Source organism: Coenobita brevimanus, chromosome 93 (genome assembly GCF_032717465.1).
Source record: "Coenobita brevimanus isolate Jiangsu-jjx chromosome 93, ASM3271746v2, whole genome shotgun sequence".
Lineage (NCBI taxonomy): Eukaryota > Metazoa > Arthropoda > Malacostraca > Decapoda > Coenobitidae > Coenobita > Coenobita brevimanus.
The window spans coordinates 30,953,725-30,973,975 of NC_137046.1; the positions used below are offsets into that span (position 1 = coordinate 30,953,725).

A 20,251-nucleotide genomic window follows, 5' to 3' on the forward strand; every position below is an offset into this window, starting at 1 on the left:
GGGAAGAGATGATACACCACATTACCAAGATCCTACATTGCTATGAGGATCACTGTCACAAACAGGTGAATGCTACCACACAAACACTAATCACTCATTACTTCTGCTCACCAGCTACTCAGGAGGATCCTGCTGTGGATTGTTCAAGGCTGTCAGATAATGATGATGTCACTTCTCAGATGACAAAAGCCAGTTTCAAAGATTTTGTGCAAGAGGTTGATGAACTAAAGCAAGAGGCTTAGCAGGAAGGACAAACTGGAAGGCGGTAGTGTTCCTAGTCTAGGAACTTTCCGTACCAAGTCTCATTTGCTATTACCATCGAAGTACTGTAGCTACCTCAGCTGTCAGTTTAAAATATTTCTAACCTGTTTATGTTTATCAGTTATCTGTTGTTGGTTAAAGTGCACTTGAGGAGCATTAAGTAGCACCTGTTACATATAGAATATGGTTGAAAGCAGCTATAATGGGTTCACTGAACAAAAAGAGACTGAAACTCAGAGACTGAGATCAGATACCCCTTATAACATGAAAACATATTGTTTTTGTAATATAATTTTTTATAATGCATTTGCAGAGATTGAGCCAGGTCAGGTTTATATCCAAGGGGTGTGTGGGGTTTATTGCTCACTTAATGCCATTCAGGGATAAGTGAGGCTGATCACTTTCATCTTAAATGTCAGGACCAACTTGCCTAGCCCTGGGCTTCTGTGCTCCTCATGGGGCAGCATGGCATTGAATGGTAGGTGGATAGATGGAACTGAATTGTGTTATGGGTGATTTGACTGTACAGTACAGTAGTTCTTTTTATTAAGTAAGCAGTTTTACTGTGTGTGTCCCAAAATGCTGTAAGTATTTTCTCTCCTGACCAGAAATCCATGATGCTGCGTCCAATGTCACGACAAGACATCTTCTACTCCGGCAGTATTGCCAACCTGCGAGAGTACAAATCCCAGGCGTCCATGTTATCATACCGTGAATCTTCACTTAACCTGCCAGGCACCGGTGCCTCACGGGTTGTCCTAGATGCTCTTGATGGACCAGATGATGAGGAAGGTACTTTGCCAAGTTATAGTTACATGATGTAATGACCATTCTAACCTATTCAAACTTTTCTGTATAAATCTTCCTCTTTTGTGCCATATGACGCACAGACTTGCTTGCAACTTAGGTTTTGGTCACAGGTAAACAAATGACTCTGCCAGAATATATTGTTAATGTAAATTTGCTCATTAATATTATTAGTACTGGTATCTTCTTAGCTTGAAAAGGTATTCTTGTAGCTGTTTTGATTCAAGAGAGGGAAAGGAGTGAGGAACTAAGACTTCTTTTTATTAAACATTCTCAAAAAGAGTTAGTTGAGTGTTGATGAGAGGGGAAACAAGGTTTGAATTATGGTGCTTTGGGTGAAGTACTGATATTTACAAAAGTGCTGCTAATGTTATTGGTCATTGAGGTAGTAAATGTACAGTATAAACCAAAACTAGTTTAGTGATATGACAATCACATTTGAACTCTGGATTGGCCTAGAGTTTTAAGTAATATAACACTGTAGATTGTATTATTGGAAGATGTCCCTGTATGTTAGATGCAAGTTAATGTATGCCTACATCAGTTGGGGAGAGGTTTTATATATCTTTGATTAATATTAAGTTGCTGGGGAGGGACACTTGCAGGCAGCTCCACTAAACAGTAATACAAATGGCTTTCTACCCACCCCCTCATACCCCATAATGGAGGATGGTGGATTACAAACAGGCAGCTTCAGCTTGCAGCAGTCTACCTTGTTTACATCAAGATGAGCCTCCTCCTCCTCCTCCTCCTCCTCCTCCTCCAAAAAGATGGAAAAGTGGCATTTTCTAATGTAGATGGTTTAACCCCTTAACCGCGGGGTGTCACTTTCGTGATGCTTGGGAGCAAGGGATCATACCGCGGGGCGTCACTTTTGTGATTCTGTGTTATTTTGAATTCGCCCAGGCTTTCAAGTGGTGGCTTGTATCATCTATCAGTACTGCCAATGTCCAACACTAGTCAGCACTCCTAATCTCATCTGTACTCCCATCCATTGTTGACAATTTAGCCATTTCTCCCTGTTCTTGACTCCCCTCCCTACCTCCCCTCCATTACCCTCTTCTCTCGCATGCCCGGCCGTGCTACGCTAAGTAAATCTTCCCTGGAAATTTCCACTGATTTCATCCATTGAAATAAGCCCTATGCCCTATTCTTATACCAAATAAAATATACAAGAAAGAAATAAGGTAAGTGCTAGTGCCATACACCTGGAATTGGCTAATTATCACCTGACAACACCTCACGTGCACTCGTTCGCTAATTTTCGCTGTTTATTTCCCCCTGAAATATGCCGTATAATCTATTCTCATAATAAAAATATATATAAGAAAGGAAGGGAGAAGCCTAAGTGATATTTACATTCACCTGGAACTACCTAATGTATTATGTATTGTCTAGATTTCCTGCCAATCATTTCATAGCGTATTTATTAGCAACTGTCACCCCGCTGACATTGGCAGCATTGCACTCCCCCTAGGCAGGCCACCACACTGTATTCAGTTTACTGTCGTCTTTCAAGGTGAAAGCACGTCGGATTCGCGCCTGTCCAATTCTGCCGCTTTTTAGCCCCATGCAAAGGGCCCTGTGACCTCTACCCCCTACTAAACCTCGTATGGAAAGAGGTAAAGGGCTAAGTGACTGCTGTGGAACGTGAACTGGCTAATTTGTCAATGAAAATGATAGACAGTGACTACGATCTATCTGGTGAGTAAAACAGTGCAAGTGGAAATGTAAATAATGTGTAAATAATGTGTAAACAGCAAGTGAAAGCAATGAATGTAAATATTAGTGAACAGTGGAAAATAGTTTTATAAGTTACTGCAAGTGACTGCATAACACAGTGTAAATAAAATAGAAATGTAAATAATGTAAATAAAATAGAGAATGTAAATAGAAATGTAAATGAGTAGTAATATAAGAATACGAGTATATATACTAGGAGTAATGAAAGTGAAAGTTTCACTCTAGCATGTATGAATACTATGAGTTATGAAAGTGAAAATGAAAGTGACAGATTCACTCTCAACGCTAGTATACAGGATGAGAAAGTAAATGCTACGTATTTTGTGAAAGAGAAATTGAATGCCTACAGTGACAATAAACTACTATTACTGAAGGAAACTTATGGATAAAGACTGTAGATATATATAAGTGTTATATAGTAATAGAAATATAAAGTGTGAATGTTTTTATGAATAATAAATGACAGAACACCAGCGGCGAACGATCGCAAGTGGGAAGGTCATACTCGCTCGTAATTTTCATTGCTTTCACAGTGTTTTTTTTTTGGAGTATGGATTCCAAACTATTTGAGAATCATAGAATAGTGTTTCTAGTGATAATATCAGGCTGTGGTAATCATATTACGGGTTGTTAGGAAGTGTAAAGTGGAGACTTCATTACCCAACTTCAGAGGTCTCCACAAGTCCTACGGTACTCGACGAAGGCTCAACAAACATCCCAGGAGAAAGCTGAAGGTATGTGCCATAGGCATTTATAATTATAATATTCTAGGACTAATAACTGATTTTTGGCAAATATTTTTAGAGAGTCTGTCGGAGCGCGAATATATCCGTGAGACACACGAGTCTGGCAAAAACAACCCCGCGGTTTAGGTGTTAATCTCAGCAAGGCTAGAAATAGACGATTTCTTGAGGGTAAATGAGCCAGACCAACCTAAGAGAGAATATTGAAGTCCAAATGGGAAATGAGAAATACAAACTATGGAGAAGAAATAGAAAAGAAAAAATGGGAGGAGGAGGGATGATAGCAGTGAAAAACAACCTAAATGTGGATAGTGTGGAACTGGGAGAAGGTATGGCTGAAGTAATAAGCATGGTAATAGAAACCAGAGAGAAAAGCAAGAGAGACATTGCAGTAACATATGTCCCCCCCCCCCCCCAAGACAAGGGCATGGAATGAGGAGGAATATCATATGTTGTCAGACATGGTTAGATAACTACAGAAAGTGATTGAGAAGAGTAACAACATAATCCTAATGGGGTACATCAGTTTTAAAAAGGTAAACTGGGAAGAGTGGAAATCAGGCAGTAGTGAAGATTTGTGGGGGAGTTTACTATTAAATGTAGCAATGAATAATGTATTGACCCAGTGAGTCAAAGAATAGCTGAGATTTAGGGGGGATAACACACCAGCAAGACTAGATTTTATTCTAACCAAAGAACCTGATGCAATTGAATCTCTGAAATATCTATGCCTTATAGACAAAAGTGATCATGCAGTGATAGAGTTCCAAACAATAGAAGGAAATGGGGAGACAAAAGATGACCAATACAGGCATGGAAGATACAACTTTGAGAAAACAAACTTTACAGGACTGAGAAAAATTTTCAAAGAAGGGGATTGGGGAGAATTCAGGGAAACAAGAGAGATAGAGAAGAAGTGGAACGTCTTTCTAAACTTCTATAATACGGATGTGGAGACGTATGTGCCAAAAGTTAGTGGGAATGAGAACTGGAGAAATGACTGGTTCAGCAAATGGTGCATGATGGCAAAACAAGAAAGGGATTAGGCATGGAACAAATGGAGAAAGAGAAGTAATTATAGAACAGAGGAAGAATATAAAAGAACTGGAAATGAATAAACAAGAATACGTAGAGAGGAAGAAACTTCAGAAAGGTACAGTTCACAAATGTAAGGGAGAACCTAAATTGTTTTACTGGTTTCTTAATGGGAAATTGAAACAAAAGGAAGGAATCAGTAAGCTGAAAGTAATAATAATAATAATAATAATAATCTGGCATTTTCTTTCTCAAAAGCACTAGTTCTTCCTTTGGGAATTCAATAGCGCTCGACACCCATACATTATTTTTACAGTTACAAGAATTGTGACATTTCTTGTATATAATATAAGCTACATCATATATACATGAAAGTGGCAATAATTAAACCCTATAATCATCCATCATAGTACCTCTCTCCAGGTCATAGTATTTTGAAAAAAGAAAGGCTTTCAGTTGTCTCTTAAAGGATTCAACAGTAAAGAGTTGTCTTGTGGACAATGGCAATCTGTTTTATAATCTAGGGGCTCTATACACAAAAGAACGATCTGAGAAAGATGACTAGTGAATGGCTCCTGGCTCATTGAGACGCAAGGAATCATCTTCACTGCGTAACATCACACCTGGGCGTGCCGATGGGAGTTTTAACAATTCAGCAAGATACTTTGGTTCACCAATCTTAAGAACCTAGAATGTAATAAGACACAGTTTAAATTCAATTCTAGCTTTTACTGGTAACCAATGCAACTCAATCAGAAACGGGGTAGTTGAGGTTCTCGGGGGGAGACCAAAGATAAGCAGTGCTGCCCTGTTCAACACAGACTGAACTTTTGCTAGTATATTATTTGGAAGACCAACCCACAGTGAATTACAATACAAGACCACCTCATGGACCAATGTTAAGAGGCACCGTCTATTCAGGAATTTTCTCACAGAGTACAGATTTCTGATATGCAAGTTACACCCTCTTACAACCTGATTAATATGTTCTTTGTAATTTAACATAGAATTAAAATAAACACCCAGATTTCGAACAGAACTGACTGGGTGAAGCTGTGACATCCCAATGTTCAAAGCCAGGGCATTGTCAGTGTCATCACCCCTTCTGTTACCTCTGATGATGATGATCTCAGTTTTACCATCATTCAGCTTCAGTTTCCTCTTAGCCATCCAAATCTTAATATCAGACATTAGAGATTCAAACTTTGTCTTAGTATCATTGATATTTGACATCTTAACATAGAGTTGGGTGTCTTCATCATAAAAATGATAGGACACATCATGAGCATCAAGTAGAGACGATAAACTACTTGTGTAGATAGTAAATAGAATTGGATCCAAAACTGATCCTTGAGGGAGTCTGAACAGAAGGGGAGCAGAATCAGAGCTAGCGTAATCAACAACCACTCTCTGAGATCTGTCTGACAGATACGACTTAAGGAGCAAAAGGGCACTATCATGAACGCCATAAAAATACAGATCGTCTAACAATAGTTTATGATCTACTGTATCAAGAGCTGCAGACAGATCCAACAGAACTAGGAGTGAAGACATCCCACAACAAGTGTTTGCCACCAAGTCACTCTGAATCCTTGTTAGTGCAGTTTCCATTGAATGGTATTTTCAGTATGCTGATTGAACAACAGGAACAACTCTGTTGTGTTCCAGTAGTGGTACGAGTTGATCGAGTATGGCCCGCTCAATAATCTTGGATAAAAAAGACAGGTTAGAGACAGGACGATAATTTGTCATGCTCTCGACAGCAAGGCCAGGTTTCTTAATTAGGGGCCTAAGGAAAGCATGTTTCTCAGACTGTACAATATTAGTTTCTAAGAAACATCTATTTATTATGTTGCAGATAAAGTCTGCAGCGTGCTCATACACATCAGGTAGTTGTGACATGTTACATGGATCAAGTGAGCAAAATGTTTTATTAAGTTCTCTGATATAACACTTGACTTTGTTTACATCCAGGGGATGAAATGTTGAAAGCATATGATCCCCGGTGCACCGTGGCTGGAAGTCAACTGAGTACACTTCACTAGGGGAACTACTGACTAAATCACTTCTTATGCGAGATATCTTACTTGTAAAAAATGAAGCAAAATCAGAAGCCAATTGGGTATCAGATAAAGAAGTTGGTTTAACAATTACATTCCTCCGACCAACCAAATTGTTCACAACTGCAGACATTTTTTTTTATCACCACCACATGAATCAACTTTATTTGATAATACCTAGCCTTTTGGGCTTTTACAGTGTGAATGACTGCTCTTCTCACAAAAACATAATGCAAACGAGTTACTTCTGTCCGCTGTAAGTGCCACTCATGTTCTGCCCCATCTACGTTGTCTATGCAAAGAATTAATGGATGGACCATACCATGGAGAATCATCTCTTACAGTGATTATTTTTACTACCTCAGGACAATAGTGGTCAAAAATTGACCTAAGCTCGTTGTTGTAAATATCAACCAGTTCATCAGCAGAAAGACTGGAAGAATCAATGGAGTTTAAACATTGATCAATTTCAAGACACATCAACTGGCGGTCAACATTCCAGTAATTTCTGAACCTGATGACCCTTTCATATGAAGGGGATTCGGGACATCAAAACTAAGAGTGATCAGAGCATGATCAGAGATGAGGGGGTCAAATTGGGTCAACCTCCACATCAGATACACGCCTGCAACCAACAGGGGACAAGATCAAGTCAAGGTCATGTCCTGAGACATGAGTTGGATTACTCACATGATTGAAAAAATTGTTCTGGGTGATCAACTCAAGGAATTCTGAAGAAAATGGTTTTGACTCTGGACTGTCAACCCAGTAATTGAAATCACCACAAACAAGAAGTCCTCCAGGTTTAAGAGAAAACCCTTCAAGAAACTGCCCAAACTCCTCCATAAAACCCCGATCTCTGTCCGGATGACCTGGTTGATAGACAATTGCAATTCTAATTGTATTGTGATGGAAATTTATTAATACTTCCATAAATTCAAATGAAGATGGGGTCAGGTCTGAGTCAGTCAGAGAAACGTTTGGAAGTGCTGCGGAGTAGATGAGTGCTACACCTCCTCCTGGATAGTCAGCAGCAGGCCTGGGAATACTAATAATAGAATGTGTCTTAGGCAAAGCATTACGAATAATATCGATATCAGACTCTTACAACCAGGTTTCAGTTCAGCACAAAATGTCAAGCTCGTGCTGATTTAGAGTTTCATTAACATAGTCTATCTTATTACGGATAGAACGAATATTTAAAAGGCCCATCCTTAACTGGTTCAAGAGGGACGTAGTCAGTTTTTTGAATGGTCAAAATTGGTGTTTTCAATCAATCTATTCCTATGAGAAATCATAATCGGACAGTCTCGACTTGATGCAAAATGGGCAACCGACTGTGAATTTGAATTAGCATTTTGATGTCTTAACCCTTTAACCGCGGGTGTCATTCCAGAATGACATTGACAAAACTGGACCAAACCGCAGGTGTCATTCTGGAATGATCGTGAATATTTTGAACACCGCGCGTTTTCCCGGCGCGCAAAGTGTCTCACACAAGAGTAGCTGTCGAGTTCTTTCACGCCAGCCATCCCACACCTCCCTCCTCCAACCCCGAGGGGGCCCCCCCCTCCCCTGCCCTGACCCGCATCAGTCAGTATCTGTCCAGCTCTGTGCGTGAGAATGGCGCTCCGTCCCGACTTATCGTCGCTCGCTTCCTCCTCTAAAGTGATTAGTGCTAGTGTTCCCTCTACCTCTACACCGGTAAAGGAACTGCCGACGGCGAGGCAGAAGGGGTTGAGCACTCCTGAAATTAGAACTGAGCTGGACAAAACAGTAAGTACTACTCTTGATTGTGGCAGTGAAAGTGACACACTCACAGCAAGCAGTGACGATTTGGCAGTGATTGGTGGTGAACCATTTTCCATTGGTAGTGACAGTGATGAAAGTGATTGTGTTGTTCCCCCCCCACCACCCCCAACTTACTCTGGGAAAGGGAAGGCTCCTATGGGCAAATCTGGTATTGCACGTGGGAAGGGAGTGAAGCGCAGGCTCACGTCTCCCACACCAGGCCCTAGTAAGCATTTCCCATCAATTTCCCGTTCCCCTAGCCCTATTGCCCTCACATCATCATCATCATCTGCCGTGCCCTCTCCTCAGTCTACATTATCTGAGGAGTACGAATTCCCAGAGCCTGCAAAGCGAGGGAAGGCAGGCCGTGCAGGCAGGGCAGGCAGGCCTAGAACAAAGGGGATGCGTGGCAGTTGGAGGGCAAAGTTGGGCGATAAGCGAGGTGATAAGCGGGGTAGAAAGGGTCAAGTTTCACCACGCACCAGGTCAGAAACCCCCCCGCCTGCCCCCCGCTCAGCTCCCTCACCCTCGCCACCCCCCCCACTCACCGCCCCCTCACTCACCCCCCTCCCGCTCGCCTCCTGCCTCACCCCCCTCCCGCTCGCCTCCTGCCTCACCTCCTGCCTCACCCATTGCCTCACCCATTGCCTCCACCTCAGCTCCTTCTCACAGGGAAACGAGTGCAATGCAACCTGCCACTGCCACTGAACCACGCACAGGGAAAGTGGATGCATTTGTTTGGTCTGACGGTGCAGATTTTCAGCCACACAATCCACCGTTTGATATGACAAATGCTGGAATACAGCCTGCCTTCCCATGCAATGCAGGAGATGACTTTGTTGACTACTTCCTGGCCTTCATGGATGATGAAATCGTCCAGCATGTCAGCGATGAGACCAATAGGTATGCAGCTCAGTGTGCAGCAGAAGGGCTGGGACCTATTGGCTCACCAAAGCAAGTGTCGTGGTTGCCTGTCGGAATCAGAGAGCTGTATGTTTTTTTTGCACTAATGTCTCTGATGCCCCATATAAAGAGACATGAGTTGGAGGAGTACTGGCTCGTGGATGACATTACTACTATCCCAATATTCGGGAAGTATATGTCACGGGATCGGTTCCGACAGCTGCTTGGATACCTGCACTTCGCTGACAATGCAAACCCGTCCCAAACTGACCCTTTGTGGAAAGTGAGGGATTTTCTCAACAGGATTAGGGATCAATTTATGCGATTTTTCCAGCCTATGCAGAAAGTCGTCATAGACGAATCCCTGGTATTGTTCAGAGGACGTCTCAAATTCATGCAGTACATCCCCAGCAAACGCCACCGCTTTGGGATAAAGTTCTTTGTGCTGTGTGACTGTGAGACGGGGTATATCCTGGATTTTGTCATCTACTCGGCTAGTACAATGGATGTGAACAGGAAAGACCCCCTTGGCTTCTCTGGCTCCATTGTAAAAGTGCTGATGGAGATGTATTTTGGTGGTAATCATGTGCTGTACACAGACAATTACTACACAGCACCGAAACTCTCCAAATACCTTGCTGAACACGGCATTGGCACTGTTGGCACTGTACGGAGCTATGGGAAAGAGTGGCCAAGTTTCCCCGAAGCATCATCATCATCCAAGGGAGATGTTCACCTGAAGAAGTCAGACAAGCTTCTTGCGATCAGGTGGCATGACAAGAAGGTCGTGAATATGATCAGCACCATCCACAAGGGGGAATTGCAGAGAACTGGGAAGGTCAGCTACAGGACGGGAGAGCCAATCATGAAGCCTGATGCCGTCATTGATTACAGTGTCAATATGAGACTTGTTGATAAGTCTGATATGATGATTGGCGAAATCGACTGTCTCAGGAGAAACACCCGATGGTACAGGAAGGCTTGCCTGCACGTGCTCGATATGTGCATGCTCAACGCCTTCATTCTCTACAAGACACAAGTCGGGGGCATAAGGCAACCATCACTGAGACAGTTTTCCAAGACTGTCGTGCAGCAGCTACTTGCACGATTTGGTCAGGTGACGGCATTGATCCCGAGGCGACACTCTGACACACAACCTGACTGTCTTGAGTGCCGCAATTACATGAGCCGGCACCAGCTTGTGAAATTGCCTCTTACAGCAGGCGGCAGGTTGTCACAGGGCCGCTGCAGAGTATGTCATAACACCACACGGAGGCCTAGGACGAGAAAAATGAGCACACACCAGTGCCTGGAATGCCAAGTCGCTCTATGTGTAACTCCGTGCTTTGACGATTACCACTCTCTGAGTAAATACTGAAAGTGACAGTGATATATAGTGATGTGACAGTGACGTGCTTTGCCAATAATTATATAATGGATAATGTAGTAATAAGGGATATTTTGCCTAGAAAAAAATGTAAATATTGGCCAGTATAATAAGTGATATTGTAATAAGAGAATCTGCGGCACTTGTGTAATTCTGTGATGCGCCAGTGACGCAATATAGTAATAAGTGCAGTGTAAATATAATGTATATTGCCCAGATTATATGTAAAATAATATTAGAAGTTAGAAAGAATGAAAAGATCGCATGAAACGTCAGTGAGCGGGTGCCGCCGCAGTGAAGAGCGGGCGCAGCTGCAGGGAAGTGCCTTTTACCTACCTCAGTGAACACGGAGTGGGTGTTTATCGTATGTACAGTGTTCATATATGTTTTTATTACTATTATGAGAGAGTGGTTGGCATTTGGTACTGGTGTGTGGGGCGTAAAATAGTTATTTCACACCCCTCACTTCTAACGGCTCTCCCCGTCCTGTGAAAGTCAACAAAGTCATGAAACCTACATCAATGGAAAGCTGAAGGTTAGTACTTTCTAATGGTACCTTATTTTTTTCTCTAGCTTTATTCTGTGCAGAGTTATTAAGGTTTAAAGGTTTGTTTACATTTGGCTGAAACCCCCCGCGGGAGAGGACAGTCAGACCAAAACAATACCCGCGGTTAAAGGGTTAAAGAAGTGCAGTTGATGCATTTGGGAGAATTTCTGTTACTACAATCTTTAGATTTATGGGTTCCAGCACAAAAGATGCATTTAGGTTCATCGTTTTTCCTAGAACATCTCTCAAATGTATGACCAAAGCCCTGACAGTGATGACACTGTGTAACCCAGAAGCTATCGAAAGCACGGCATCTTGTAAGATCCACATAGATGTAATTTCCCTGTTCCACAATGGAGGATCTCACCTCTGGCAACATCTTCAAGACAGCAGTTTTGGTGTCATTCCTTGTCCTTGTGAAGAGAAGGTTGAGGGTACAACCTCGATCAACGAGCATCTTAATTTTATTGTTTTTTCTGAGAATGTTTGGGATGATGTCAGAGTCACCCAAGGCAGAGGAAAGACCTGTCATGATCATTTTTGGCACCATTTTCTTTGGCTCTGATATGCAAAAAGTGCTGTCGTGCTCACCTTACTTGCTTTACTCTTTGTCTATTCTTCTCCTATGGAAGACTAAGTTCAGTTACATTAAGTCCAAATCAGGTTTAGTCAAATTTAATCAAGTTTCATTAGGTAGCGCTGGATAGGTACAAGAGGGGAGCCAGACATAACAACACATCAAGTAATCATAAGTCCATTTAAGGCCGGCACTATGTGGGAGTGTCTCGTTCCTTATTAAGAGGAAGGGATTCTAAGGTTACTCAAAACTAATTTTCTTTTCTCCATTTATCTACAAACTATGTACAAATTATACACTAAGTCAAAAACATCAACTTATTTGGTTCACTCCACGAACTCAAGTTATGTAACTGCCTTATGGTCTTACTCTATAATAATACTATTAAATCATCCCACCTTACAATGGTAATCAACAGTACAACTAAGTCCCATTAAACAAGTAACAATTCACAAGTATTGTTCGCGTAACACTTGAAATGTCACTATGATTATTACTTGTCAACTAAAGATAATACTAAAAGTAATATTCTCCTACACTTAGAATAATACTAAGGATAATACTCTAGCATACCATCATATCACTATAGCGTTGTCACTACTAGAACATTAATCACTGTAACATTTTATTCTAGTATCACTTCACCTCAAGTTACTTCAATATATTTCTGTAGAATTAACACCACTCTTTAACACAGTTATCTGCCCTACTCAATACTCCTTAATAAAGACACTTAACCCTTATGTAATCTTTGTTCTTTTCATCATTGAGCAAATAAGTTAGTTTAACAATCATACAAATTATCCGGCCCGTCCTGTTATACCCTACCATGGCTCTACAGTATACTCTCAATATATTTCACAGTGTATTTCACTTTCCTCTCCTTTCTCTCTTCCCTACTCTCAGTTCCACTTTCCTCCATGTCCTCTAACAAGAATGTCTACTCACTGATACCGTAGAGTACCAAGACATCACCAGTCTCATCGTTGTGGTAGGGTGCTCAGGCGGGCCTCCTAGATAAGATCTTCCCCAAGTTCTCCTAGACTCTTTGCCCTCTCTGCTTCGACTGACTTCCAACCATCTGCTTCTCCCTCAGGAAAAGTACAGGGGCCGGAAGTAGGCGTGTACTCTTCATATCCTTCGTTCACGTCTCTCAGTGTTCTTAGTCGGGTCTGGTCCACAACATTTTAAAATAGGTGGTGGCGACCATCATCCACTCACTTGATGTAGTGCTGCCTACTTCCATAGCTTTTATCATTCTTTTTCTGTGCCTGCCCTCCTCTCTTCCTATTTCTCCCATCTTTCCTGTCACTTCTTATTCCTTTTCTTTCCTTTACAGGTGGCTTTACATTGAGTGACAAGCCAAATGGTTTCCTGTAAGCCAAGAAACCATTTACAACGCTGGGTGGTAACCATATAACCAAACCATACGTGCTCCATACGTGTCAACAAGTGGGTTGGTGGAGGGTTGGTGCCCCTTCCTGTAAAACAACTAACTCAGTGTCAGATGGCCACCCTTTACGGGATTATGGTGTCTGGCAGTAGATAGATTGGTAGATAACCTTAATTCACACTAGACATGGTTACCTTTTAGTTTTGAATCACTTTTCTCTTATCTCTGTTTATATACGTAGGATACTACTCCATTAGGCCGTATCTAGCTCTTCCTTTTGGGGCACATAAATTTAATTAAGTGTAGACAGTACAGGGCTGTGAGAGTACCTGTGTGCCTCGGCACTCCCTCTTATTATTACTCACTCTTCATTCACTTTTCATTTTTCATTCTTCACCATTCACTGATCTGTGGCTTCTTCCAGCTTTTCAAGGTGCCGCAGGTAACGATATTTGTCTCGTAACGTTTTTCGATATCCTTTATCCCTTACTGATTGTTGTGGATGACGTGATTGTGGTATGGGTGGTTGTGGTCGGATGGTGGGTGGTCTGATGGTGGGTGAGTCAGCCGCAGCTGCGTGTGTTGTGTTCCCATTGAATGCCTGGTGTAAGTCGTCATCACCATCATCAGCGTCGTCAACATCGTTGTTGTCATCCGTATTGCTGTAGTTGTTGCCGCAGCTTGCCGTGCAGCGACAGTATCCTCAGAGCCAAAATGATCACTGAGCACCCCAGTTGCCTCGCCTTTGGCCTCAGCTGACGGAAACTTCATTACCAACCCACCAGCCTTGGTCTTAAGACAGCTATCAACCGATACCGAGTTAAGTACACCTCTGATGTCTTCTGGTCCCATCTGATTTGCCAGGGCATCAGCACCACTCTTTGGTTTCACAGTCATTACATGCCGACTATGAATGGCTTTTTTCTGGCCGTGAGCACTGATCTCAATCATGCCCCCAGGCAGATCCTTCCCTTCCCCCACGAGAGACCTGCGAACAGCATCCGCAAATGACTTGGCCCGATCTTGCGTGACAGCCATGGGTGATGAGACCTTGGTCTTTAGTGCCTCCAGTCTATTAGAAACATCTCTAATTGCCTGAAAGATTGGCCCAATAACTTTATCTTCAAACTCCTTCTTGGTACTACTTCCTCCACCAGCCAAGATCTCATCCACTGGTGCAACACATTGGCTACACAGCCAGCGAAAGCCCAGCTGGTGGCTCTTCTTCATAAATGGATAGTCGCCTGTGTCCAAATTTTCACAAGCTATATGAACCCACTCACTGCAGTTGGCGCACTTCAGTGCTCGTGCACTTTTTGCTACAGACCTACTGCAGCGAGGGCACTGGTGTTGTTTGCTCATGGTAAAGGAGAACAAAAAACAAAACAAAATGACAACAACAACAGCAAAAAGTATATACAATACTACCCGGGATAAACCTGGGTAGCGCCGCCCCCATTTGTGTCACCCTAATTTAGGAGAAAAAAAGAAAAACGAAAAAAACACAAAGAACAGAAATGGAAAAAAACAGGGTGTCTGCGAGGTCACCACAAGCAGGTGAGGTACGACTTGATACCCTTCTAGGAAAGGTAACGCAAACCGAGGTGCCGCAAAAGTGCTGAGATGGTACTGACAACTTTTCCCAATTCGAGCTTTATAGCAGCAGCAAATACGTCACTTCGGCAAGACCTGATTGGTTACGATACTGCCACTGCGCAAAGCAGTGAAAGAATGAAATGTCTATAAAGATGTGGTTATGCAAGCTGAAATAATGAACAAATGCTTCAAATCAGTCTTCACTAGAAAAAGTGATTTTGTGGAGGAGGAGGAAGTGACTAGAAATGTGGTGTTTAAAGATGTAAAGGTTGAAGTGCAAGAAGTATACAAATTACTGGAAACTCAAGATGTGAGGAAGGCCCCAGGACCAGACGTGATCTCTAATTGGATGCAAAAGGAATGCAGAGAACAAATGGCGGATAAGACTTACGGTGTAATTGTGTGTTTTATGGAGAAAGGAAAGTGCCACAGAAATGGAAGTGGGCCAGTGTGGTACCAATTTATAAGGGAGGAAACAAGGAAGTACCCCTGAATTACAGACTGGTGTCCTTACAAGCATGGTTGCAAAACTGTGCGGGAGCTTCCTGAAAGACAGATGGATAAAATATCTGGAGGGGCTGAACAATTTGGCAGAAAGTCAGTTTGGATTCAGAAGTGGAAGGTTGTGTGTTTCCAACTTGCTGAGCTTCTACTCAAGGGCGATAGTTGTCCTACAGGAGAGAGAGTTGGGTGGATTGTGTGTGTTTAGGTGTGGAGAAAGCCTTTGACAAAGTACTCCACAAGCAACTAATGTGCAAACTGGAACCCATAGGAGGACTGAAGGGGAACCTCTAAGAGTGGATGAGAGACTTCTTGAGAGACAGAGAGATGAGGACAGTAATAAAAGACTGGATGTCTGGGTGGAGGAAAGTAACAAGTGGAGTCCCACAGGTCTCAATGTTAGTGCCCATAATGTTCCTGATTAACGTAAACGATATGGTAGATGGAATGAACAGTAATGCAGGTCTCTTTGCTGATGATGCAAAGATCATGAGAGTAGAAGTTGAAGAAGACTGTAAAATGCTGCAGGAGGACCTGGATAGGATTCATGATATATATATATATATATATATATATATATATATATGTAGACATACAGTGGTCCTTTGCATTTAGCGATTTAATTGGTCTGGCGAAACCATCGCTAAATAGGAAGTGTACTTTATATGGGAAAAATACTAGTTAGTCTGCTCCCATCCCCCAAGTCACCCTGTTGATCCCCTATTTCGTACTTAAAGTGCTGAAAATGAATCACAGTATATTACCAATACATTATACAGATACAGTACTGTATGGTTATACATCTACTCACCAGCAACAAACGCCAAATGATCAGCACTGTGAGAGGAAAAAAAGCACCCAAGGTTGCCAGGTGCTCACAACAATGATAACAATGGCAGTCTGGTGGCAGATGGGCAAGGTATTTCACGCCTTACATCGCTAAACATGTAAGACAGTCGTTAAATGCGCGGGATTGGTCCCTTTTCTAACTTATCATCAGATGCTAAAATCGCTAACTTGCAACACGCTAAATGCGAGGGACCACTGTATATATATATATCAGTTAATGGCTTGGGACCCATCTCCAATGATTCACTAAGGCAGAGAAAGGTGTGAAAACGAGAGCTTTAAAATTAACAAGTGCCAGGCAGGACAAGAAAATCTGACGTGCTTTCCCATCCAAAGTCAGGTAGGCACTGAGCTAATAATCTCACAGCATTTGGTGGTAAGCCAATAAAGTTGCTAGAAGCCACCAGAAAAAAATCCACCGACTATAGGAATTTTCGTACAATATTTCTTGGACCCAACCAAATATATGGTGCGAATTAGAGGGTCCAGACTTCCATTTCACCGACTGTATATATACTGTATATATATATATATATATATATACTGTATATATATTTGTGCATATATGTGCATGGAAAATTTTGGAAGGAATGAGAGAGTGTTTTTGATCGGTGATATGAATGGTAAAGTAGGGAATGTGAAGGTGGATGGAATAGTTGGCGAGTGGGGTGTGCCTGCTGAGATAGATGAGAATGGGAGTGCATTAGTGGACATTTGTGCTAGGAGAAGGTTGGTGATAGCCAATACCCTCTTCAGGCATAAAATGATCCACAGGTATACATGGCGAGTGATGAGAAGGGTGGGTGGTGAACTGAATGAAAGGAAGGCAATGATTGATTATGTGTGTGTGGATGAAAGGATGCGAAGATGTGTAATGGATGCAAGAGCTTAAAGAGGTTGGGGGAGTGGACTTTCTGACCACTACTTGGTGGTGGCCAGAATTAGGATACAAGTAAGATGGAGGAATAGAAGAAGGGAAAGACGAGAGGAAGGAGTAATTGCAAGGAGAGTGGAAAGATTACAAGAGAATGAGAAAAAGGCAGCGTATAAGAGAGAAGTGGAGGAACGATTGGGCAAATATGAATTGGAGCAGATGGGAGATGTGGAAGGTGTGTACAGGATATTTACAGAAGAAATATGTGCAGCATGTCATGTGGTGTGTGGGAGGAAGAGAAGACAGAGGGGGGTGCAAGGAACAGCTTCGCGGACTGAAGAGGTGAGACAGTCTGTGGCACAAAAGAAGAAAGCATACAATGAATGGATGAGAAATAGGGGTGTGGAAGAAGTTGACAGGCGGAAGAGAGAGTTATATGTAGAAAGAAAGAGAGAGGTGAAAAGATTAGTAAGGGAGAGTAAGAAGAGAGTGGATGTGGAATTTGGAAGGAATTTGAGTGTAAAGTGGAGGGACTGTAAGAAAATGTTCTGGAAAGAGGTGAAGAGAGTAAGACAGGGTGGAAGTGAGGTTAGCAAGGGAGTGAAAGATAAAAATGGTGGAGATAATAGTGGAGAAGGGAGAAAAAGTGAGCAGATGGAGAGAACACTTTAAGGAATTGTTGAACATAGAGGATGGAAGTAATGCAAGTATAAGTGGCTGGGGAATGGCTGGGAGAAGGAGAGAGGTGAGAAGACAGGAAGAAATTAGTAGGATAGAAGTTGTGAAAGCAATGAAGAAATTTAAATTGGGGAAAGCCCCAGGAATTGATGGAGTGTGTGGTGAAATGCTGAAGCATGGGGGAGAGATAGTAGTAGAGTGGATATGGAAGATGTGCAGATTGGCCTGGGAGGAAGGTAGAGTCCCGGAGGATTAGAAGTCAGGTATAATTATTCCCTTGTACAAAGGAAAAGGGGAAAAAGAAGTGTGTGGTAATCATAGGGGCATTTGTCTTCTTAGTATAATAGGAAAAGTGTATGGTAGGATACTTATTGACAGAGTTAGAGAAAGAACAGAGGAATTAGTTGGAGAAGAACAGGGAGGCTTTAGGAAGGGAAGAGGTTGTGTAGATCAGATATTCATTCTTAGTTCTTTAGTGGAAAAGTTTCTAGAGAAGGGAAAAAAGTCGTATGCGGCTTTCATGGATTTGGAGAATGCTTATGACAGGGTGGATAGACAAGGAATGTGGAAAGTATTAAGAATATATGGAGTAGATGGGAAGTTGTTGAATGCTGTGAAGAGTATGTATGATGGTGCTAAGACTGCAGTGCGTGTGGATGGTTAACTAAGTGAATTTTTCTCTTTGGAGGTTGGGTTGAAACAGGGATGTGTCATGTCTCCATGGTTGTTCAATCTGTTCATGGATGGGGTAATAAAAGAGGTACAAGGTAGGTTAGTGGATGTTGGAGTGGCCCTGGTGAGAGAGGATAATGTTTGGACACTCCCTGTGCTGTTGTTTGCAGATGATACTATGTTGTTGAGTGAAGATGAAGGGGAGCTGCAAGGCTTGGTGGATGAGTTTGGGAGAGTGTGTAAGAAATAGAATCTAAAGGTGAATGTAGGGAAGAGTAAAGTGATGGTCTTTGAGAGAGGTGAAGTCAGTGAATGTACAGCGAGGTTGGATGGTGAGGAATTGGAAAATGTGAGTACATTTAAGTACTTGGGTAGTGTGATGAGTAAGGATGGAGGTTTGGAGGGTGAAGTGCTTGAAAGGGTACAGCAGGGAAGAAAGGTTGCTGGTTCCTTGATAGCAGTGATAAGAAACAGGGAAGTGAGCATAGAAGTGAAAAAATTACTACATGACAGTATTGTGATACCAACTCTAACGTATGGAAGTGAAGCTTGGACGTTGTTGGAAGGACACAAGTCAAGAGTGAGAGCAGTGGAAATGAGTTATTTAAGAGGAGCCTGTGAAGTCACATGGAGAGACAGGCTGACGAATGAGGATATAAAGGAGCGTTGTGGTGTGGACGTAGATGTGATAGGAAGCGTTATGAGGAACACACTGAGGTGGTTTGGCCATGTGGAGAGGATGGAGGGTGAAAGACTGATGAAGAGAGTGTATGTGAGTGAGGTGGAGGGGAAAAGAGGGAGGGGGAGGCCAAGGATGAGATGGAGGGATGGGGTGGAGAGGTATATGAGAGAGGGGGGTGTGAGTTGGGAGCAAGGCAGTGAAATGGCGGGGGACTGGGCGACGTGGAGGCGATTTGTTTGTGGCCACCCCAAATGGGATTTAGGCGTCTGGCAATAGATAGATAGATAGATAGAGATACATATATATATATATATATATATATATATATATATATATATATATATATATATATATATATATATATATACATATATATATATATATATATATATATATATATATATATATATATATATATATATATATACAGTATATATATATATATATATATATATATATATATATATATATATATATATATATATGTATGTATTTATGTATGTATATACAGTGGGCTCACACAGTGCGCGTCACCGCAGTGCGCGATTCGCCTTGTGCATGAGTGACCAAAAATCATAACCAAAAACCCTTTAATGCGCGAGTTTACTGCACAGAACGCGAGGCAGAGGCAAGGAGTGGCTCAAAAGTGCCATTTTCTACTAGTGCGCGACCACCCCTCACAGAGCGCGTCACATGTCGTCATGTTGATGCGCCAGACAGAGTCAAGTTGAGCAGCCTAGCGTGATGGATGGCAGGACTGAGCTGTGTATGTCAAACATTAGCAAGATCCTTGCTGCCATGGATAAGCTCAAGGAAGAGGTGAAGGAACAGGAAGTGAGCAACCTAAGAATGTAGGAACTTCTGGTTGGTATCGACAAACTCTTCCATTTCTACACAGACAGGCACAGGGAAGAAATAAACAGGAGAAGACAGACGCTCATAACAAGCTACACACAGCGGGCTCAAGTTGGTGAAATAGCGGAACCATCGACATCGTCTGCTCCTGTTCCTGTTGAGGATGAAGAGGATGCAATGTCAGAAGTGTCAGCATTGGACTTTGAAGGGTTTATGGCCGAAGTGAGTGACTTTGATTCCCCTGGGGAAGGTGATCAAGAGGAGTCTGCGGAGGGAAGTGTTGGTGCGGTGGGGAGT

General features: G+C 42.3%; 1 protein-coding gene across 5 annotated transcripts in view; it reads left to right on the top strand.

The window, feature by feature from the left end:
* The window catches only part of LOC145412565 (putative monocarboxylate transporter 5), a 473,562-nt gene that overhangs the window by 298,648 nt on the left and 154,663 nt on the right, over positions 1–20,251 (top strand). For all 5 annotated transcript variants that reach the window (XM_080282467.1, XM_080282468.1, XM_080282469.1 and 2 more), the window contains one exon: positions 870–1,053. In XM_080282467.1, coding sequence (XP_080138593.1) covers positions 870–1,053 — 184 coding nt within the window. The remainder of the gene's footprint in view (positions 1–869; positions 1,054–20,251) is intronic.